The sequence below is a fragment of the Muntiacus reevesi genome, chromosome 8 (genome assembly GCF_963930625.1).
Source record: "Muntiacus reevesi chromosome 8, mMunRee1.1, whole genome shotgun sequence".
In the NCBI taxonomy this organism is placed as follows: Eukaryota; Metazoa; Chordata; class Mammalia; order Artiodactyla; family Cervidae; genus Muntiacus; species Muntiacus reevesi.
The window spans coordinates 44,526,446-44,547,603 of record NC_089256.1 but is presented as its reverse complement, the minus strand read 5'-3'; the positions used below and the strand labels follow the sequence as shown (position 1 = coordinate 44,547,603).

Below are 21,158 nucleotides of genomic sequence, written 5' to 3'. Positions count from 1 at the left end.
CTAAGTGTGGTTTATCCCAGAAATGCGATGCCAGTTAAACATTCTTAAAAATCAATCACAAAAAAAAAAAAAAATCAATCACCATATATATTTCATTATACTGTCAGATTGAAAAAGAAAAACCATTATCATCTCAATAAACAAAGAAAAAGCACCTGAATTTACAGTGATTCACCACCACTACAGTGTTACAGGATTCTGTTTTTGTCTATGTATTTACTTTTACCAGAGAGCTTTATATTTTCATATGCTTTCATTTTGTTGTCTAGTGTTCATTCATTTCAACTCAAAGGACTCCCTTTAGCAATCCTTGTAAGGAAAATATATTGCTAATAAATGTTTTTGTTTATCTTAGTGAAAGTGAAAGTCTCTCAGTTGTGTCAGACTCTTCATGACCCCATAGACTATACAGTCCATGGAATTCTCCAGGCCAGAATACTGGAGTGGGTAGCCTTTCCCTTCTCCAGGGTAGCTTCCTGACCCAGGAATCGAACTAGGATCTCCTGCATTGCAGGTAGATTCTTTACCAACTGAGCTATCAGGGAAGCCCTTTGTTTATCTTGGAAGGTCTTTATTTCTCCTTCATTTTTGAAGTACAATTTCCCAGATACAGTGTTCATAACTGGTTTTTCTTTTATTCTTAATGCACTTTAAATATATCATCCTACTCCCCTCTAGCCTATAACATTTCCACTGAGAAATCCAACGATAATCTCATGTAAGTTTTCATACACATAATGAGTAGCTTTTCTGTTGCTGCTTTTAAGACTGTTTCTTTGTCTTTGACAGTTTGTTCATAATGTGTCTCAGTGTTGTCCTCTTTGGGTTATCCTCACTGGAGTATTCTGATCATATTCAATGAATATGGAAGTCCATTTACTTCCTCAGATTTGAGAAGTTTTTAGCCAACATTTCTTCAAATAATTCCTCTGTCCCATTCTTTTAACTTTTATCCCTCTCACTCAGTATTTCTTATATCTTCAAATTTGCTGGTTCTTTCTTCTGATTAAATCTGCTGTTGATCCCCTCCAGTAAAATCTTCAATTCAGTCATTGTATCGTTTCACTTAAAAATTTATTTCTGGTTCTTTTTAATAGTTTCTATCTCTCTGTTAATATTTTATTTTCACTCATGCATCACTTTCCTTATTTTGTTTAGTTGTCTGCCTGTGTTCTCTGGTCATGCACTGAGTTTCTTTAAGACAATTATTTTGAATTGTCATGTAATCACAGATATAAAATTCTTTAGGGTCAGTTTCTAGACATGTATCTCGTTCCTTTGATTAGGCTGTGTTTGCTTATTTTTTTTTTTTATGTGCCTTGTTATTTTATGTTGTGAATTTAGCATTTGAAAATACAGCCATGACTGGTTTTATACAGGGAAAGACCTTCATCAAGCTCTTTGGGGTCTCTCAAACCTTCAGTGGGGATGCATCTTCTCTGGGATTGTGTGTATAATTTCCCAACTATAGAGGTTTGCTGGTTTTTTTTTTAGGAGCTTGCACACTCTTGCTCCATCCATTATGTCTGTAGTACTGCAAGTATCTTGGCATTTCAACAAGCCACTGAGCTCTCTGTCATTTTCTGTGGATACCCGGACATCCAGATTCCATCAGTATTCTGACTGAGGGGAAATAAAAACTAGTCTCTTTGGAAGTCCCTTGAAAAGCAGAACATTGGATGCACAGTCTAGTCCATAACTTCCTTCTTATTCAATTCTTCCTTGAACATGAGCTGTGCCAGTTTGTGGGGGGAGCTGACACAGCTGAAATAAAATGATTGTTTTCACCCATTTCAGAGTGGTTATTCCTGGCTTTGAGCTCCCCTGGGATACTATGATTTTCTAACTGGTTTCTAGAGTTTTCGTAAAGGGTTTTAGACCATATATTGTTTTAGACCATATATTGTTGTTAAATCTGTGTATCTGTGGGAGAACAAGGTCTGGGGTTACTTATTTTGACATCTTGCTGATGTCACTCTCCACTGACTCTTTTATGAAGTATTTTTCTGTCCTTTTTCTCTTAACCTGGTGATACTATTATATTTGAAGTGAGTGTATTGTTAATGGCATGCAGTTTGGTTATATTTTTTAATCCACTCTGCCAATCAGTGCATTTGAACTAATGTATTTAGACCATTTACATTTAAGCCTTAAAATTTCAATAATAACACTCTTTTTTTTTTCTTTTGTTTTTTCCTCTTCTATTGTCACTGTTTTTTTCACCTTCTTTCCTATGGGCTATTTGAATTATTTAGTACATCCATTTTTATGAGTCAATAATGTTTTGAGTATATCTCTTAGCCCAGTTTTTTTTTTTTTTTTAAACAGGGTTGCATTAGGCACTGCATTGTACATTAATTTAACTTATCATAGTCTACTGATGTTATCATACTACCATTTTAAGGTAAGTAGGGATGCTAGTGGTAAAGAACCTGCCTGTAAAGGCAGGAGATGTAAGAGATGCAGGTTTGATACCTGGTTTGGGAAGATCTCCTGTAGGAAGGCATGACAACCTACTCCAGTATTCATGCCTGGAGAACCCAAAGACAGAGGAGCCTAGTAGAGGAGCCTAACAGTTCATAGGTGTCACACACAGTTGGACATGACTGAAGCAACTTAGCACATAAAAACTTTATCTTTCTTTATATCAGTTTACCCTTGCCCATTTATAATTGCCTTAAGTATTTCCTCTATACATATGTAGAACCACATCAAACAATATAATCAAACCATAGTATTAACAATATTATCAAACCATAATTTCTTCAATCATCAAATATAATTTTAAAAACTCAAAAGCAAGAAGAAAGCCTATTGTATTTGCCCAGATTTTTACTTACCATGGGCTTCCTTCCTTCCTCATAATCCAAGGTTCCTTCTTTTATCATTTGCTTTCTGTTTAGAGAGCTTCCTTTTGGGATTCTTTTTGATAGGTCTGATATAGACAAATTCTTAGTTTCCTTCATCTTAGAATGTATTAATTTCTAATTTCTAGAAGATATTTTTGCTGGGTATAGGATTCTAAGTTGCCAGTTCTTTTCTTTCTGCACTTGAAAGATTCAGGTTTCCTCTAGCCTCCATGTTTTCTAGTGGGAAATCTGCCTTCATTCAAATTAGTTTTGCCTTGTTGGTAAAAGTGTCATTTCTCTTTTGCTGGTTTCAAGATTTTTTCCCCTTGGAATTTAGTTTTCAGTATTTTGACTATCGTGTATCTTGCGGACTTCTTGTGACTCACCCACCTTCTGCAATCTCTCAGTTCATGTCTTTTGCCAAATTTAGGACGTTTTCATCATTATTTCCTTATGAACTTTTTCAGTCCTGTTCTTTTCTCCTTCCCCAGTGGACTTCTACTGACACAAAAAGGGGAGGGTATATGGCTCCTCATTACTGCTGGGCAGTGCTGGGGATTCTGTCTCCCCATATGATCTCTGTCACCACAGGTGATGAGTTTCATTACCACTCAGCAGAGTTAAAAGTCCCGGCTCACTACTCAGACCTATGCTCAGTCTCAGAGACTGAGCTGGGGTAAGCTGAGGGAAACTGTTGTGGCCTGATGAGGGTAGAAGTCCAGCCTCCCCACTCAATCTTAGATGAAATGGGCTGGGGTGGGGGCCACAGTTTTTTCCTGTGGTGGTTAGCTGCAGTAGAAAGATTATTTTCTAAAACTTTTTTTCTTGATAGGCTGCCCCTTTCCTCATCTTGTTGGCTAGAGAGAGCTAGCTTTTGTTGGGCCTTTCAGGTTTGTGCCCACTGGAAGTTCCAGGTTGCCAGCTTTTAGTTCCAATTCTTGGATATATGAGACAAAAACAAAAGACAGGAAACTCACCTCCATGTCATTCCTTGGGTTTTTGGGGCCCTAGACAGTGTGACGTCTCTTCATCTTTTTCAATCATATTGTATTTTTAAATACATAATATCCAGGGGGTTTAGTTGTACTTAGTGGGAAGAATAGGGAAAATTAAATCTATTCTATATCCCCAAACAGAGTCCCTTATTATCTTTTAAATCTTATCTTGTGTGTTGCTATGTTTCTATTTTTATTCCTAATATTAGAGCATGAAGTGGACTGCTATAGGAAGTAATAACATTTCTGGTGCTGTAAGTTTTGAAGTATACTTTAAATAACCACCTAATGGGGATACAGAGCAGTGATTCCCATACCTTTCCAAGGCTAATAGTCTATGAATTCTACAAAAACTCTTCATTGACTAATTTTTCATGATTTTTCTATCTTTGACCTTCATCTGGTCTTATAGTCTATACTTATTTATTGCTATATATCTATGTTTTTCAATGGTTTGACTCTTCTATAAAGGTTACAATCTTTGGACAGAAGCTGTGTCTTATATTTTTATTTAAACTGTCAGCATTACTAGAGCAGAATTATGGAAAAGTGTGAATATTCAATGAAATATTTTTGATGATAAGTTGACAAACTTATAAATCACAACCACTTACCCAGTAATAATGATTTCTGGATATGTTTGTGTACCAAGATTCCAAGCTCCTCCACTGATTGGCCACTCCTAAATAGATTACACAGGAAGAAATTATAAGCTTTTATTTTTTTAATTTAAAGGACTTAGAAATTTAAAATAAAAATATTAAAATAAAAGTTTCACTTAAAATAGCTGTTAAGTTATGAAGAATGAAATTTGTAGCTATTTTTTAATTCTTTCATTGAACAATTCCAAGTGCATAACTTAATATCCTTTAAGAACATAGATTTCAATAAATATTACCATTCATCCAAAAATGCAAATAAGCATTTTTAACCATACAAATACAGTGTTGCTATATTTTCCACATAGGCTATGTACTCCCAAACTGCTGTGGTGCCATTTAATAATACAAAGCACTATGTAAACTGTGCCCCCTGGAGTTGTCCATCTGAACAGTCCTGTACAAATAACAGAAATTATAATGGGGGGTCTCTTAAAATTGTAGGCATTTCAATCCTGTAGTTAAATAACTTCCTGGAATTCCATTTTGTTATATTTAACAATTAACTTGATAATTATGTCTTATTAACCACTGATTGATAAGAAACAACTAGAGAGATTTGACTTGAATTTCTTAAAACCATAGTCTTTCACCTAAAATAATCTAAAGTAACATCCTATTACTCAACCATATGTTAGTTTAAACATATTCTTAGTATAGACTTCCCTGGTAGCTCAGTGGTAAAGAATTCGCCTGCAAGGCAGAAGCCGCATGAGACATGGGTTCGATCCCTGGGTCAGGAGGACCCTCTGGAGAAGGGAATGGCAACCCACTCCAGTATTCTAGCCTGGAGAGTCCCCCAAAACAGAGGAGCTTGGCAGGCCACAGTCCATAGGGTTACAAAGAGTTAGACAAGACTGAAGTGACTCAGCACACACATACTTAGTATATAAATATACATACGTGATAGGTAAGTATATCTTAGTATATAATTGTATACTTAATATATAAGAAATTTATATTATCGTAGACTTAAAGCTATGTAGCATTTAGATAATCTGGCTTTCAGAAATTGTCTTATTTAGTGTGCAAGCTTATGACTTGAAAATAATTTAGTTCAAGTCATTTTCTGACTTCCCATAGGAAAAAAAATAAAAAGTATGATCATATGATGTGGATATGAATACAGGAAAATATTTTTCTAATTGTTGCTTTTACCTTATTACTGTATCCTTGTTTTTTATGCTTGACTCCTATAGAGTAGAGCACTAGAATCAAATCTGGTGGGCAATCAGCAAAATATGCTGTGCACGTAACTGGTGATTCATGAATGTCCATGGGATATGGATTTTCAAAGATTGGAAAGCTAATAGATAAAGACAATATATTAGTATCATTTTGTAATATAAAACTTAATATAAAAATGAAATAACTAATATAAAACAAATCTTAAAACCTTCTAAATATTGATGATACATTTCACATAATTGTTTTTTAAGCATCATAAACAATTATCACCTGAACAAGAAATCTCTTTAAAAAAATATATCTATAAAATGTACTATGAATACTGATAGAATTTTACTTGAATAAACTCATTTTCTTTCTTGTAATTCCAAAATTCTACAGCAATATTACTTTCTAATATACACAGACTATATTAAATTGAAAAGATGCAGAAAGTTGACAGCTTATTAAAATGTATCAACTAGGTACTTTATGTATAGTTTTACCTATATGTTTATAAAAGTATTAAAATATCAGTAAATTTTACATGCTTTCCAAGGCACATAATACATAGGTAAGTATTTTCATTTTGTACTTTTATAGGGAGTAACTGAAAGATATGTGTACTATGTAGGTACAAGTGTGATTATACATGTTTAAGATCATTTCCTATGTAAATCAGAAAGTAAAGTGGGCATGCAGACATATCGGTGTAGTAAATTTTATATCCTTAAGCCAATTATCATTTTTAAGAAGGGTATCTATATGGAACCAAATTAAGAACTCCTAGAGTGCACAATACACTGTGCACTTCTTTTGTACTGAGTATACCAGGCACTGTGGCAGACGGAGCGAGTATTATACATGCTGCATCTGTTCTCAGACTGTGTGACTGTTACTTCTGATACAATGTGCTCTGGGATGGGGGGAGGACCATTAAAAATAATTTCCCCTATTTTTCCCATATTTAAGATTAAGAAACTTAATCAGAAACTTAGTTCAAACTTCAGAAGAGCATGGTGTGTGTGTCTGTGTGTGTTGACAGGAGTTCTCTCTTCCCTTCAATTTAATGGTTTCCCAGTTAAGAATAGTAGTATATGGAAAATCATGTACAAAAGATAACATTGTTTAATAAATGGCAAGTAGGTTAAACTGAATGGATCTGAGATTCCCTGTTTCAGAGTAGAAATCATCAATATTTTTTATGTCAAAGAATTAGAAGTAAAATAAGTAGATCACCTTAAAAGTTCAGATCTACAACCTAGGATCTGGTAATAGCAAGAGGTTACAATGATAGACTCCTGAGAAAGTGGACAATATACGGAAAATGCTTGAGGAAAATAACTTTATCATATGGGCATAGCTTTCTTTAGCTATTTAAGAAAGAATAGCTGAAATATATGATAAATTTTACATGTGAAGTGTAAATTGTTGTAGAAGTGTAAATCCAAGAAACCAAGAAGAGGAAAAAAAAATGTAAGTTCTAATGCTTGCTTTCATGTAGAGGATTAAATGGAAAAGAAGGAAGGAATAAATTTATTTAGAAAGGAGGACAAAGCTACAACTTAACATTAAATATGGCTAAAGGGTAACTATTTGCAGGGAAAGAGAACATGTTCAGTTTTTGACACATTAAACTTCTTGTATTAGACAACAAAATGGGAAAGTCGCATAGATTTTAAAACAAAACCGAGTGCTGAAGAAGGCAAAATATTAGATAAAAACATGCAAACAAAATGTCAGTTCACATACTTACATAAGGTAAGTATGCTGAAAGCATAATTAATGTATAAAAGTGGTAATTTTATGTTATTATTTTACCACAATAAAATTTTTTTAAAAGAGTAAATACATACTAAAGAATGTGAGTATTAAAAGGAAAGTATAGTGGACCTTGGAGGATGTTAGACAATTAGACAAGGTATGAAGAACCAATAAATATGGCATAGAAGGAAGAGTTGACTACAAGTGAGATTAGAAAAGTGTATTTTAATAAAACCTATATTAGGACTTAAGAGAAAGAGGCATAAATCCACACTTGAACACAAAATTTACTCAGTTTTATGTTGACAAATAAAGTAGCTAGGCAGAATTCAATTATGGTGATATTATGGACCAATTCTATTCCCTTTCAAAATATTGAAATATTATATGATGCAAATGATCACAAAGAACAACTCTGGCTCTTATACTTACAAACTACATTGAAAGTAAAACTCAGATTGTACTTCATTCAACAACAATTTATTAAGAACCTACTTCATATGGAGACAAAGCTTGTTCTTCATGAGGCCTATAGTCTAGTAGGGAGACAATCTTTAAAATAATAACAAGTGAAAAATTTCATTTTGTCAAAGCTATGAAGGACAGGAACATGGATCTAAGACAGCCCTTAATAGGATATTTGATCAAATTATATAGATAATGAAAGATTTTCTTTAAATGAGGAAATGATATCTGAGTTGAGATTCTTACAGATGTTAATAAGGAGAAAAAGGAATAGAAAATTTTCCATGCAGAGGAGAGAGGATGTATAAAAGCTCTGCAAATATAAGGAATTTAAAAATGATCAGAGTATCTAGAACATAGTTTGAGAGAAAATAAGCTTCATACCTATCATTACTGACAATGAAAATATGTAGCAGGAAGACAGGGTTTATGAAAGTCAAGTCTACTTTTACTGTCCATGTAAAGTAGTGGGGAGTACCACTCTAATAGCGAATTTTATATTTGTTTCCACTGCTCACAACATAATGAAAAAAAAAAAAAAGTATAAGAAGGTATCTATCTTCTCTTCCAGATCCTGATCATCTATATTGTCTGCCACAGTAGTCCGATAATACTTTTATCACATGAATTTTTCTTTTAAAGGGTCAGCAGATAGCCAGACTGATTTTATAACAATTGTTTTTGCTTAGGGAAATGGCAGAAATGAGATCCATTTTATGTGTCCTGAGTCTCCAAATGCCTCTTTCTAAACATTAGGGGCTGCCTTGAAAATATCTTGTAAAATTTTCAGTGTCCCCTAAACTCTCCTGGTTTAGTTTTCATTATTGAACCAAATTATATTTATGTGATTCTAAGAAAACAATATGCCACATAAAGAATATTTACCACCTAAAGAATTCTAATGCCAAATTACCTATAACGTCCTCCTATATTTTGATTGCAATAAATAGAGTTTAAAAATAGTTAGTGTTAATCTGTACATGGACAACTTACTTGCTTTGTGTCAGATCAACTACAATGAGATCTTTCTCCAGGAGTACTGCAACAGCATAAGGTTCTTGAAATTCTACAAGTAGGAAAAAATGGAAAAGTTTTCATGTTTAACATTTTATAAAATGTTTATAAAATCACCAAACTTGTATTCCTTTATTTCCTGTACAAATGTTATTTAAATGATTTGAGAAGACCAAAATATAAGCCAAAATAAGAAGTAATAAAGAGCATATTTTAAAAATATATGTTGTGTTTCTCAAACAATGTTTAAGACCATTACAGAGAGCAAGGAAAAAATGAGAAGCCACAGAGCATAAAGTTAAATGTATCTCAATAATCATGAATGTAGTAGATTATCTGAAGAGAGTGAGTCTGTCACCTCCATTTCACATTTATCTTAGTCTTCCACAACCTTCCATTCTAGATCTGATTTCATACCTACAGAGAGATATGCTAAAGAAATAGTTCTGCTTCTTTAACATATGATACATATTCACCTCCCTATGAGAGCAACACTCCTTATATTAAAAAGATTACTTTCAATTCAATGTGATTTAACAGGTGCTTAAAGACCACATACTATGTGCCCAAGTATATTTCAAAAAAACAGAATCTGAGGATAGCCTAGGAGCTTCAAGTTCTTAAAATTCAACCCTCCCTTTCTCTCTTTGGCTAATTTAAAAGTTATTCCTAAACTCAACAAGCACTTGGCAGGAATTCTGGATTCAAGAGTATTTAAGTCTTGACTAGTAAAGTAAAACATATGATCTTCATAGTCCTTCCAGTCCTGAGAAGCTATAGAACCTGTTTGTATTTATTTTTTAAGCCATAGGCTATGAGAGAAAAACTAGAAAAAAAAAATCACAAAAAAATAAAAACTGAGAAGTCTGCCTTTGTTTGGGTGAAAATTTATAGAACAGTATACAGTTCTTATATTATTTACTACTCAAACTTTTTTCAAACTGAGGCATTTCCCCCTTCACCTTTAGAGTTTTTTTTTAAGTTTTCAACATTATTTCAATACTTTTGGGGCCTGGGGTTTTGTTTATCAGCTTAAAGACTACTACTAGTTTCCTCTTTGTCTTCTCAGTCCTCTCTAGGAAACTCACTGGTTGGGAAGCAATGGCTACAAAATAAAATAGTATGGAAAATTATTATTTATATAGTAGTACTTCTGTTGTAGATTATGGTTTCTTTTCAAATAATTAAAATTGGTAGCAAAAATTTCACCTCTGTAGAAGTACTTGGAGTACTATGTGTGGTAACCACTGAATAAAAAGATTTCCTTTGAGTCAGTATAAGCTTCAATTTGTGTCTATTTATTAACAATTTGACCATAGACAAATTAGTTAACTTTTTTGATTTTCAATTTCTTTATACATTGAAATGGCAAGATAATAACTATCTTAGACTGTTATGAAGATTAGATGTATATAAAGATATTTAATATACATCTTTAATGAGCTTCTGTGGTGGCTCGGATGGTAAAGAATCTGCCTGCAGTGCGGGAGACCCAGGTTCGGTCCCTGGGTCAGGAAGATCCCCTGGAGAAGGAAATGGCAACCCACTCTAGTATTCTTGCCTGGAGAATTCCACGGACAGAGGAGCATAGTGGCTACAGCCATGGGGTTGCAAAGAGTCAGACACCACTGAGAGACTAACACTTTCACTTTCAAAGATGTTTAATGCAAAGCCTAGCTTATAGGAGGTACTCACTAGATGCCAACTGTACTACTTTCTTCATTAGATTGGTTGCTTTTGAATAGGCTCAGCCTTTTAACCCTAGCCCCCAACAAGAAAGTTGAAAAGTTTTATCATAATTACTACTTCTCTGAAGAGAAATGTATTATTTATGACACTTGCAGAAGACCAGATACAATTAAATATAGATGTAAAAACTGACAAATTCTGAGTATTATTGGTTAATAACTCTGGGCAAAGCCCTATGAGGTAAGAGGGTTAGGCATTTCTCTATTTTGAGAAATAGGTTGAACTGTCAGATGTCACAAATGATTCAGCAATATTAAAAACTGTTAATAAATGTATTTTGTTTAATATATGCATAACATTTATCACTATGTGGCTATACAGAAGATTAAAGTTCTATATTTGCTAATATAGAATCATAATTAAAATACTGTATACTGTTAAGTGAAAAGAGTGTGAGAACAGAGTATGCTGTCATCTTACAAAAGAGAGATATACATAAATAAGCATACATATGCATACTTTATTTGTTGGAGAATACATAAGAAACAGTAATAGTGGTTGCCTCTGAAAGGGCAATGAGAAAGTTTTAATTATATACTGTGGCATACTGTAGAGTTCTTTTCTGGCATTTTCATGTACTATTGCTTTAATCAGAAATAGTTAATAAAATACACTTATATTTTACTGAGTCAAGTGAAATTTCTCCTAGCTCCTAATAAATAAAAAGTTCCATCCTCATTACCGTTTCTCTGAAAAGCAAAGTAATATACATGGTTTGGCAGTAATTAGACTTGGTTACAGTACTTTTATAATTTGTTTAACATTACTAGAAATTGTCCTAACATCTCTACTGATATGCAGAAATGTATATATACATATAGTGTTTGATCTTTGAAACCACACATTTTCAGTTTCTATTGCTGGCATGCATACCTTCTTTCTTGAAGAAGGCATTTTCCTAACCTAAGTTTTTGGTCCTCTGTTCTTTCTTTCTTTGTTCATTAATCATTCATTATCATAACGCCAAACAACATATATATTATGATGATTCAAAAATAAATAGTAAAGACCTCCTCCCTCTCTCTTTTATGCTCTAAACAACTGTACTGACTTAAATTTATCTTCTCTACTCCCAAGAACTGTTGTTACTGCTTATAAAACCACTATTCCTAAAACGTTATCTTTGACTCATATTACTCCCTAATATAACTGTTGACCAAATTCAATGGGTTTTCATTTTCTACTCCTATAAGCAGCAGATCAAGATGTCATAGCTTCCCAGTGCACCAGGCCCGAGCACTTGACTCATGCATCCCACCAGGACTGGTGATCTGTTTCACCATAGATAATATACATGCTGTTTTTTCAAAACATCCCACCCTCACCTTCTCCCACAGAGTTCAAAAGTCTGTTCTGTACTTCTGTGTCTCTTTTTCTGTTTTGCATATCGGGCCTGGTGCACTGGGAAGACCCAGAGGAATCGGGTGGAGAGGGAGGTGGGAGGGGGGATCAGGATGGGGAACACGTGTAACTCTATGGCTGATTCATATCAATGTATGACAAAACCCACTGGAGGAAAAAAAAAACTCAACATTCAAAAAAAAAAAAAAAGATGTCATAGCTTGATCTTTTTTTTTTAATTTTATTTTATTAATTGGAGGCTAATTACTTCACAACATTTCAGTGGGTTTTGTCATACATTGACATGAATCAGCCATAGAGTTACACGTAGCTTGATCATTTTAATGTATACTATCACAAAGCCTCCCCAGTTGGAATCCAAAGTTTTAGATTTGTCTCTCTCTTCAAACCCACACACTAAAACATTGCTTTCTTTCATTTAATATTTCCTCCAAATTCCTCTGTAGTTCCAAATACCTACAAAAGGCTTTCAATCTTTTCTCTGAATTGATCCCATGCTAGCAAATTCACAATTTCTAAAACTTTACTCAATATTATTTTCAAGGCCCAAGTCATTCTTCAAGTCCTACTTAGATCCTATATTTTCTATAAGCTTTGTATGAATATTTCATGCAATATTTCAGTCATCAACTACCTGACTAAACTATAAATTAGCACATTATTTAAACTCTGACTCATAACTCTGCACTTAATTAAGGCGTAATATGTTTTAAGTCATAATTATCTTCCTTTTGTGGCCAGATTTTCTGCAATTTGACATCAGAGGTCGGTTTCATCCTTTATCCATTTCTCATCACGTTCTTGTTATACTGAGGCCATAGAAACATCCAATAAATATTTGTGGTTAATTAACAGCACAGGTAATTTGTCTGCCACTGGAAACTCAGAATAAAGTGCCACATTGGTTTTTATTTCATATCACTTTATTCTAGGTCTTAAACATGAAACTCAGTAATTTAAAACAAATTAATACATTTATAATAAAAGTATTTATAGATTACAAGATGAGTTCCTCTGGCCTTCTAATAATCATGTGGGGTCAATATTATATTTTTTCTACAAATGATAAATATGAAGTGATTTGTCCAAGGTCACATGGCTAGTAAGTGACAGAGCTAACACATAAACTCAAATATTCTGTCTCCAAGTACAATGTTGTTCTCTCTACACCTATATTTTCCCTCCTGAAAAATAGTAATATATATGTGTATGAATATACATATACATATTATGGTTTTTTCATTTAATTTTATTAGTTGGAGGCTAATTTTTAATCATAAACTCATATTTCCCCTTCTGCATTTCATCCATCTCAATTTTTAGATTTCATTAAGATATATTTCATCATTAGATTCCATTATATAGTTTGCATGTAAGTTTAGACTAGATTTTATGTTTATAAAAAGTCTTTATATTTGGGATGATAAAAATACCTAAGCTCCTCTCCTCTCAAAGACTCTTCTAATTTTTCTCAAAATTTGAATAAATCACTAACCACACATCAGCAATCCCAGAGTAATCACAGGTGCTGCAGTTGCATCTGAAGCAAAGTCAGATGTGAAACAGATGCAGCACCGCCAGAGTTACAGATCACTGATATCAGGTAAGTGCTTTAACTTTGATTGGCACAGGAATGGGATGGGTGGAGCTGGTCTAGGAGAGGCTATTAGGAGACCTCAGTTTCTCCAAGTGATTTCACCCAGGACCCCGATCGGACCCTCCCAGCTCAGCTTCCACCATCCTTATCAAAGTTTAAAGCACTTACCTGATATTAGAACCTGAAACTCCAGCACTGTTGCACTACATTTGTCTTACTTCCAGTCTGTCAAGTAGGTACAGTTGCAGAGCCTGCTCCAGCACCTGTAGCTCACAGTGTTGTATCACAGTAGATGTCAGCTGCCAAAACTAAAAATATTTAAGCTTAATTTTGTTAGGAACTTATCATTTCAAAAATTGTTTTTCAACATCGCTTCATTTTAGTTACTTACCATTTGGATAGGGTGTTTCACATAAAGTTAGAAATTCAACAATAGGATGATCCATTTCAAGCACTGTAATTGCTTTTCCATGCATGATAGTTAAACTTGGTCTTCTGCAAGCTTTGTCATAGGACAGTCCACCAGAAAATATTATGAATGGTTCACTACAAAGGAAAAAAAAAATGAGAGTTCCTTAGGATGACACAACATCACAAGATTGAGGCAAAAAAGAATGGACTTGGTAGGGATTATGTACAATAATTGTCAGAGCAAAAACTTTTTCTGCTCCCAAATATCTCACCCGACAAATTTACTATTCTATTTCCCTTTTACTTGATGTATATTCTCACTGTTAAAATTACTAATGAATCAGCCTGAAGATGTTGAGGTGAGATGGGGAAAAGGCAGTGAGGTTGGCCAGGGGAAAGATGCTCACTGACTCAAAAGAACATCACATATGGTTGGTTCCCAAACTCTAAATTACTACTATTAGAATGTTAGACAATATTAGTTTATCATATTAACCAGTAGGCATGTGAGGTCCCAAATCACTAAGAAATAGAAGCAAATTTCAATATAAAATGAAATGTGACAATGGCAAGCCCAGAATAGTAGAAGGTAGCATGAAAAGTCTACATAATGGTGTTTCTATGTAAAAGGGTTATGACAAAAAGATGGAGAAAACTACATGTAAGGGGAAAAAAATTCACCAAAAATAAATGTGATCTTCTCAACTTTACCTAGGGTAAGCCAATTTTATTTAGCTTGTAAAACTAACTTGGAACACACTTTCATTTCTGTTAACTGCAAGTTACAGTTAGATAATACAGGGGGGCTAAGATGATCATAAAATATTACAGCTGTCAGAAAGTTATTAAATATTTTCATAACTTTTCATTTTTCTTTTCTCAAATATCTGTATCTCTAGCATATGTATATAAAAGAAAATGTGTGTTGCTATGAAGCATTTTTCAATAAGTAAACACCAGACTGAAAATATTCTCCAAAAATTTTTTAAAAGAACTAGACACTTTTATTGTACCAAATTCCTTGAGAATATATGCTTCACTAAATAATTCACTTCTATCCATCTGCTAAACTGAAGAATCTACTTGTTTCTAGAATTTACTCTATAAGAACCCCTGTTCTTTTCCATATTGTATTGTATGTAGTACCAAACATTATCAAAGGGACATTTGCTAATCTTATGTGGGCTATATAATAGCAAAAAAGTTTTTTTTAAAGTTTTCATCAAAACTTACATATAAAATGCCTTCGCTAATTATTATTTAAAGTTTTGTCAGTATTTTCACACAAATAATTCAGTTGTAAACTAAATATGGGAAAATGCTCTAATTTACTTTCCTTGAGTTTTTGTATCATTATATTGAGGAAAAGAAGCTAAGATCAAAAGTTACATAATACGTAACTACACTTACATGACAGCTCAAAAAATCAAAACTATAGTGACAAAGTACAGATCACTGGATTCCAGAGGTTAGGAGTGGGGAAAGATGTAATTGTTAAGGAACTGCAAAATAATTTGGTGCATATGGAAATTTTCTGTATTCTTATTGTGGTTGCAATTTCAAGAATCTATACATTTGCTTTAAAAAAAATCTATAGAACTGTATACCAAGAGAAAAAAAGGTTATTGTATAATTTATAAAATAGATAATACAATAAAAAAAGCATTGAGATTTTGTCTCAATGAAGGCAAAAGGATTAAATGATAAATTGTGTAATATAACAAACGTGTAACATCTGTTGAGTATTTATGATGTTCCAGGTATTTTGTGAAGAACGTCACATGCATTATTGTATTTAATCCTTAAGATTTACCAGTCAGAGAACTACTAGTATAATCCCCATTTAATAGATGGGTATACTAAAGCTTGGAGAATTTAACCACACATGAAGTCTATCTGTAGGCAGCTAAATAGGAAAGGATTAAAAAACTAGCAGAGAGTAATTTTTATTAACGACAGAGAACCTGATAATGCTAGTGATAGCAGGTAAAGAGATCATTATTTGCTTTTTTTAAAAGGATAAAATTATTAAGCCTGAGACCATTGTGACTGGAGCTGCAGCAAGCAAATTGGTGATGAGGGACCAGTGATTCCAGAGCAGGTTTGGGAATGGCTGGGCTGAGATAACATTAAACAGAAAACATACGCTTTACACCTGTTACCTGTGCAGACCTTTAAGGGGCCCAGCTGCTGCAACATACATGGTAAAGGAATGTGAAGTTGCTCAGTCGTGTCTGACTCTTTGAGACCCCATGGAGCCTACTGGGCACCTCCACCCATGGGATTTTCCAGGCAAAAGAGTACTGGAGTGGGTTGCCATTTCCTTCTCCAGGGGATCTTCTGACCCAGGGATCGAACCCCAGGTCTCCCACATTGCAGGCAGACGCTTCACTGTCTGAGCCACCAGGGAAGCCCTGCACACTAAGGTAAGGTTCTTCTTATAAAGTTCCTGCTCCTGCTAAAGCTGTCCCACTTTCTTTACTTCACAAAGTATCTGCCATGTACGAGAAGGAGCAGAAACAAATTTATTTCCACTTCCAGACTAGAGTCCACTTTGCTGTGGGCTCAACTTCAGTGCTCCTCTGTTTTTGTAGTCTCTTTGTGTTCTGAGCTGTGGATCCACTGCTTCTAATATAGTTGTAAATCACAACAAATTGACACAGTGTTCTACAGTGCACAGTAAGTGGCTTGATAGTGATTATATATTACTAATCATAATTATTTCATGTTAGAAATCTGAATTATTTCTACACAAACTTCAACTCCCAATAGCTAGAACAAATCAATTTAGAATCATAGAAAAATATTAACAGTGTGAAATAACATGGCTTTATGATGGTAACAACTGCTTTTTAAGAAAAACACTGTGGGCCTCTCATGAAATTTATGATGTTACAAACATAATTAAATAGGTACTGTTGATGAGAAAATTAAATTTTTAAAAAGTTAATTTTCAAGGTCACATGGTTGTTTCACTCTGATGATCTTAATCATTAAACAGTCTTTCCTTGTATTCCTGATTTCTGAATTACCTTTTCTTTATGTTTACCTTTTCTCCATTCATCTGGAACTATCCTATCCTCCATCCCTTAAAATCCCATCGCAAGCATCTCCTTTCCTAAGAAGAATTTCAGTGATTTCTTCCTTCACTGTACTCCTCCATACTCCCTTTAGGCAAGGTTAGGTACCCTTGAGTGCAACACTGTATAACAACGGATGTAAATAATATTGAGCCTGAAGACTCAAGCAAAGTTAAGGTTATAAACGCTGTTTTAAGAAGGAAAGAATATATGTAAAATATTTTCATCCATAATGATTAAATTTTAAATGTTTTAATACTTTAGTTACAATAGTAATAAAACTGGTTATTTTTACTAGTTATGCATAGTAACATTCAGTCCAGTTCAGTCGCTCAGTCATGTCTGACTCTTTGCGACCCCATGAATCGCAGCACACCAGGCCTCCCTGTCCATCACCAACTCCCAGAGTTTACTCAAACTCATGCCCATTGAGTCGGTGATGCCATCCAGCCATCTCATCCTCTGTCGTCCCCTTCTCCTCCTGCCCCCAATTCCTCGCAGCATCAGGGTCTTTTCCAATGAGTCAACTCTTCGCATGAGGTGGCCAAAGTATTGAAGTTTCAGCTTCAGCATTAGTCCTTCCAATGAACAACCAGGACTGATCTCCTTTAGGATGGACTGGTTGGATCTCCTTGTCGTCCAAGGGACTCGCAAGAGCCTTCTCCAACACCACAGTTCAAAAGCATCAATTTTTCGGCGCTCAGCTTTCTTCACAGTTCAACTCTCACATCCATACATGACCACTGGAAAAACCATAGCCTTGACAAGATGGACTTTGTTGGCAAAGTAATGTCTCTGCTTTTTAATATGCTATCTAGGTTGATCATAACTTGCCTTCCAAGGAGCAAGTGTCTTTTAATTTCATGGCTGCAATCACCATCTGCAGTGATTTTGGAGCCCAAAAAAATAAAGTCTGACACTGTTTCCACTGTCTCTTCATCTATTTTCCATGAAGTGATTAGACCAGATGCCAAGATCTTAGTTTTCTGAATTTTGAGCTTTAAGTCAACTTTTTCACTCTCCTTTTTCACTTTCATCAAGAGACTCTTTAGTTCTTCTTCACTTTCTGCCATAAGGGTGGTGTTATCTGCATATCTGAGGTTATTGATATTTCTCCCAGTAATCTTGATTCTGGCTTGTGCTTCTTCCAGCCCAGCATTTCTCATGATGTACTCTGCATATAAGTTAAATAAGCAGGGTGACAATATACACCCTTGATGTACTCCTTTTCCTATTTGGAACCAGCCTGTTGTTCCATGTCCAGTTCTAACTGTTGCTTCCTGACCTGCATATAGATTTCTCAAGAGGCAGGTCAGGTGGTCTGGTATTCCCATCTCCTTCAGAATTTTCCACAGTTTATTGTGATCCACACAGTTGAAAGCTTTGGTGTAGTCAATAAAGCAGATATAGATGTTTTGCTGGAACTCTCTTGCTTTTTTGATGATCCAGCAGATATTGGCAATTTGATCTCTGGTTCCTCTGCCTTTTCTAAAACCAGCTTGAACATCTGGAAGTTTACGGTTCATGCATTGCTGAAGCCTGGCCTGGAGAATTTTGAGCATTACTTTACTAACGTGTGAGATGAGTGCAATTGTGTGCTAGTTTGAGCTTTCTTTGGGATTGCCTTTCTTAGGGATTGGAATGAAAACTGACCTTTTCCAGTCCTGTGGCCACTGCTGAGTTTTCCAAATTTGCTGGCATATTGAGTGCAGCACTTTCACAGCATCATCTTTTAGGATGTGAAATAGCTCAACTGGAATTCCATCACATCCACTAGCTTTGTTCATAGTGATGGTTTCTAAGGCCCACCTACTTCACATTCCAGGATGTCTGGCTCTAGGTGGGTGATCACACCATTGTGATTATCTGGGTCATGAAGATCTTAGGCTAGGCTAAAGAGGTTTTGATCCATCTATCTATCATACTTTGAGAAGAGCAGCTATAAGCAAATATTATATGTACCTGTGATGACAGGAAAATATTGTAGTGTGGGCATTTAAGTAAAATTATCCAATTTAGACTTAAAACTAAGGTCTACACGAGATTTGTAATTATGGTTATTCTGGATGGGAATATTGCCACTAATAATTACTTTGGGTATGAAGAACATTGCTGATGTATACGATATGGCTGCAATACATACAAGATAAATTTTATTAAATATTTTTAATTTTCTATATCTTAAAATTTAGTACTATTGTATTACACCAATATACATAAATGTTTATATTCCCAACTAACTTTAATCATTTCAAATTCAAAAAGTAAGATCTTAAAGTACAGAGACTTAGTTATATATTTAATTCATATGTAATACTAATAAGTAAATAGCTTTTGCTGTTTAATAATGCTAAATAATTGCTACTTGCAATTGCATGGCCAAAAAGCCCTTCATTGTTAAAATTAATGTATATAATACTCATCTGAATATTAATAAAAATTTTTAAATAATTAAGTTACTATTTATAATAATATTGACATCATATACATACCCATTGAATAATAAATCTGTTATCAAGAAACATTGTTGTTAATGTTAGTTAATATAATTATGTAAAACTTAACAATATACAAACATTAAAGGATATCTGTATTTCTTGTCGCTCTTTCTTACATTTTTTTTCCATAACCCCCCAAGTAAAAATGCATACCTGTTTCTACAAGTCTTGTATTCTACTTTAAGAATTGGTTTGCAAGATTCAGGTTTTCTTCCTTCTCTTTGACTTTTTCCTAAAGAAAGAAAAGGATTTTATTAAATATGAATTAAATCCTACTTATCCATAAGAATTTTTAAAGGAATATTTTTTTTAAATAATTGTGTATTTTTCATAATCAGATAGACACGTTTCTATGCATTCTAACATTCTTGTTAAATTTATAAATGGTTTACTGAGCCCTAACAATTGACTGTTATATAATCAATAAAGTTATTTGTAAACATATTTTTATTGCTTCACATTCTCCATGTATAAGTCTAGCATCATATAAAGTTATTTTAATTACATAAGTTTCGTGATAAACAACTGCAGGATTGAAGACACACACATATATACTTATCTGCATAATGAAATGTATTATGAAAATCCATACTAGGCTTTAAAAATTTCACCTATGAAACAAGAAAACCCTTACATATGCAGAAAGACTTGTCACTTAAAAACTTATGATACACTATGAAAATCATTGCATTTTCATCAAATTCATTTAAAGGAAAGTCCATTAACAATCAACACAGGTGATATATTTCAAGATTTTTTAAAATTTTAATGATGAGCTCTATTTACATAAAACAAAAATAATAGTTTCTTATAAGGGAAAGATTAAGTTCAGATTCCAAAAGAGTTTGAATAAAACATCAAGAAGAGTTGAAAATGGAAATAAGTATGTCATAGGCAGAAGTAAGCTTTATCTTTATAGTTATAATTTTATTAATCTGTTTTTTAAGATGATACCTTTTAATAAATATTCTTACATTGCCAGAGCTATTTGTAGACAAAGAAAACTATCATGTAGAGAGATGTTTACATGCATATAAGTTAAAATTTCATCACAGTTTCATAATGGCAGACAAATCCAACTCAGAAGTCAAGACAGTTTTATCCAATTTGTTTAATGGCTATCAGCATACAGTATACCTTATCTGCTTCATGGCATGCTTTTTTGAAATTTCCTTCTTTTTCTTTTACCCTATGTCAACTGAAGAAGCAACCCAATAATAAATATTGACCACTATCATGTATATTGTAAAACAGGATTAAAAGTATCTATATTATATATGAAAAAGAATTGTTAACACTAAATATAGATCATTACAAAGGGATGATGGCTCAGGGACTTTGGCTCAGGGACTCATTCTGTACAGTGGTCGTAGAGCTAGTCAGGGATTACTAAGTTTTGATAATAAGAGGAATTAGAGAATTAAGGGAAGTAACAGCCTTAGCAAAGAAGCCCATTCTTCTCAGTTGATATTTTTTCTACCCAATGCTTCTCTAGTAATTGCCAAACTGTTAGTTGACCAAACAGCGTATTTGCAGTTGTGTGTATGT

At 33.8% G+C, this 21,158-nt stretch overlaps 1 protein-coding gene across 2 annotated transcripts in view; it reads right to left on the bottom strand.

Moving 5' to 3' along the window:
- The window catches only part of STXBP5L (syntaxin binding protein 5L), a 336,789-nt gene that overhangs the window by 133,891 nt on the left and 181,740 nt on the right, over positions 1 to 21,158 (bottom strand). For both annotated transcript variants that reach the window (XM_065942856.1, XM_065942857.1), the window contains exons 9-13: positions 19,764 to 19,842; positions 14,013 to 14,167; positions 8,893 to 8,965; positions 5,662 to 5,809; positions 4,459 to 4,526 (exon numbers count right to left, since the gene is read on the bottom strand). In XM_065942856.1, the coding sequence (XP_065798928.1) occupies positions 4,459 to 4,526; positions 5,662 to 5,809; positions 8,893 to 8,965; positions 14,013 to 14,167; positions 19,764 to 19,842 (523 nt within the window). The remainder of the gene's footprint in view (positions 1 to 4,458; positions 4,527 to 5,661; positions 5,810 to 8,892; positions 8,966 to 14,012; positions 14,168 to 19,763; positions 19,843 to 21,158) is intronic.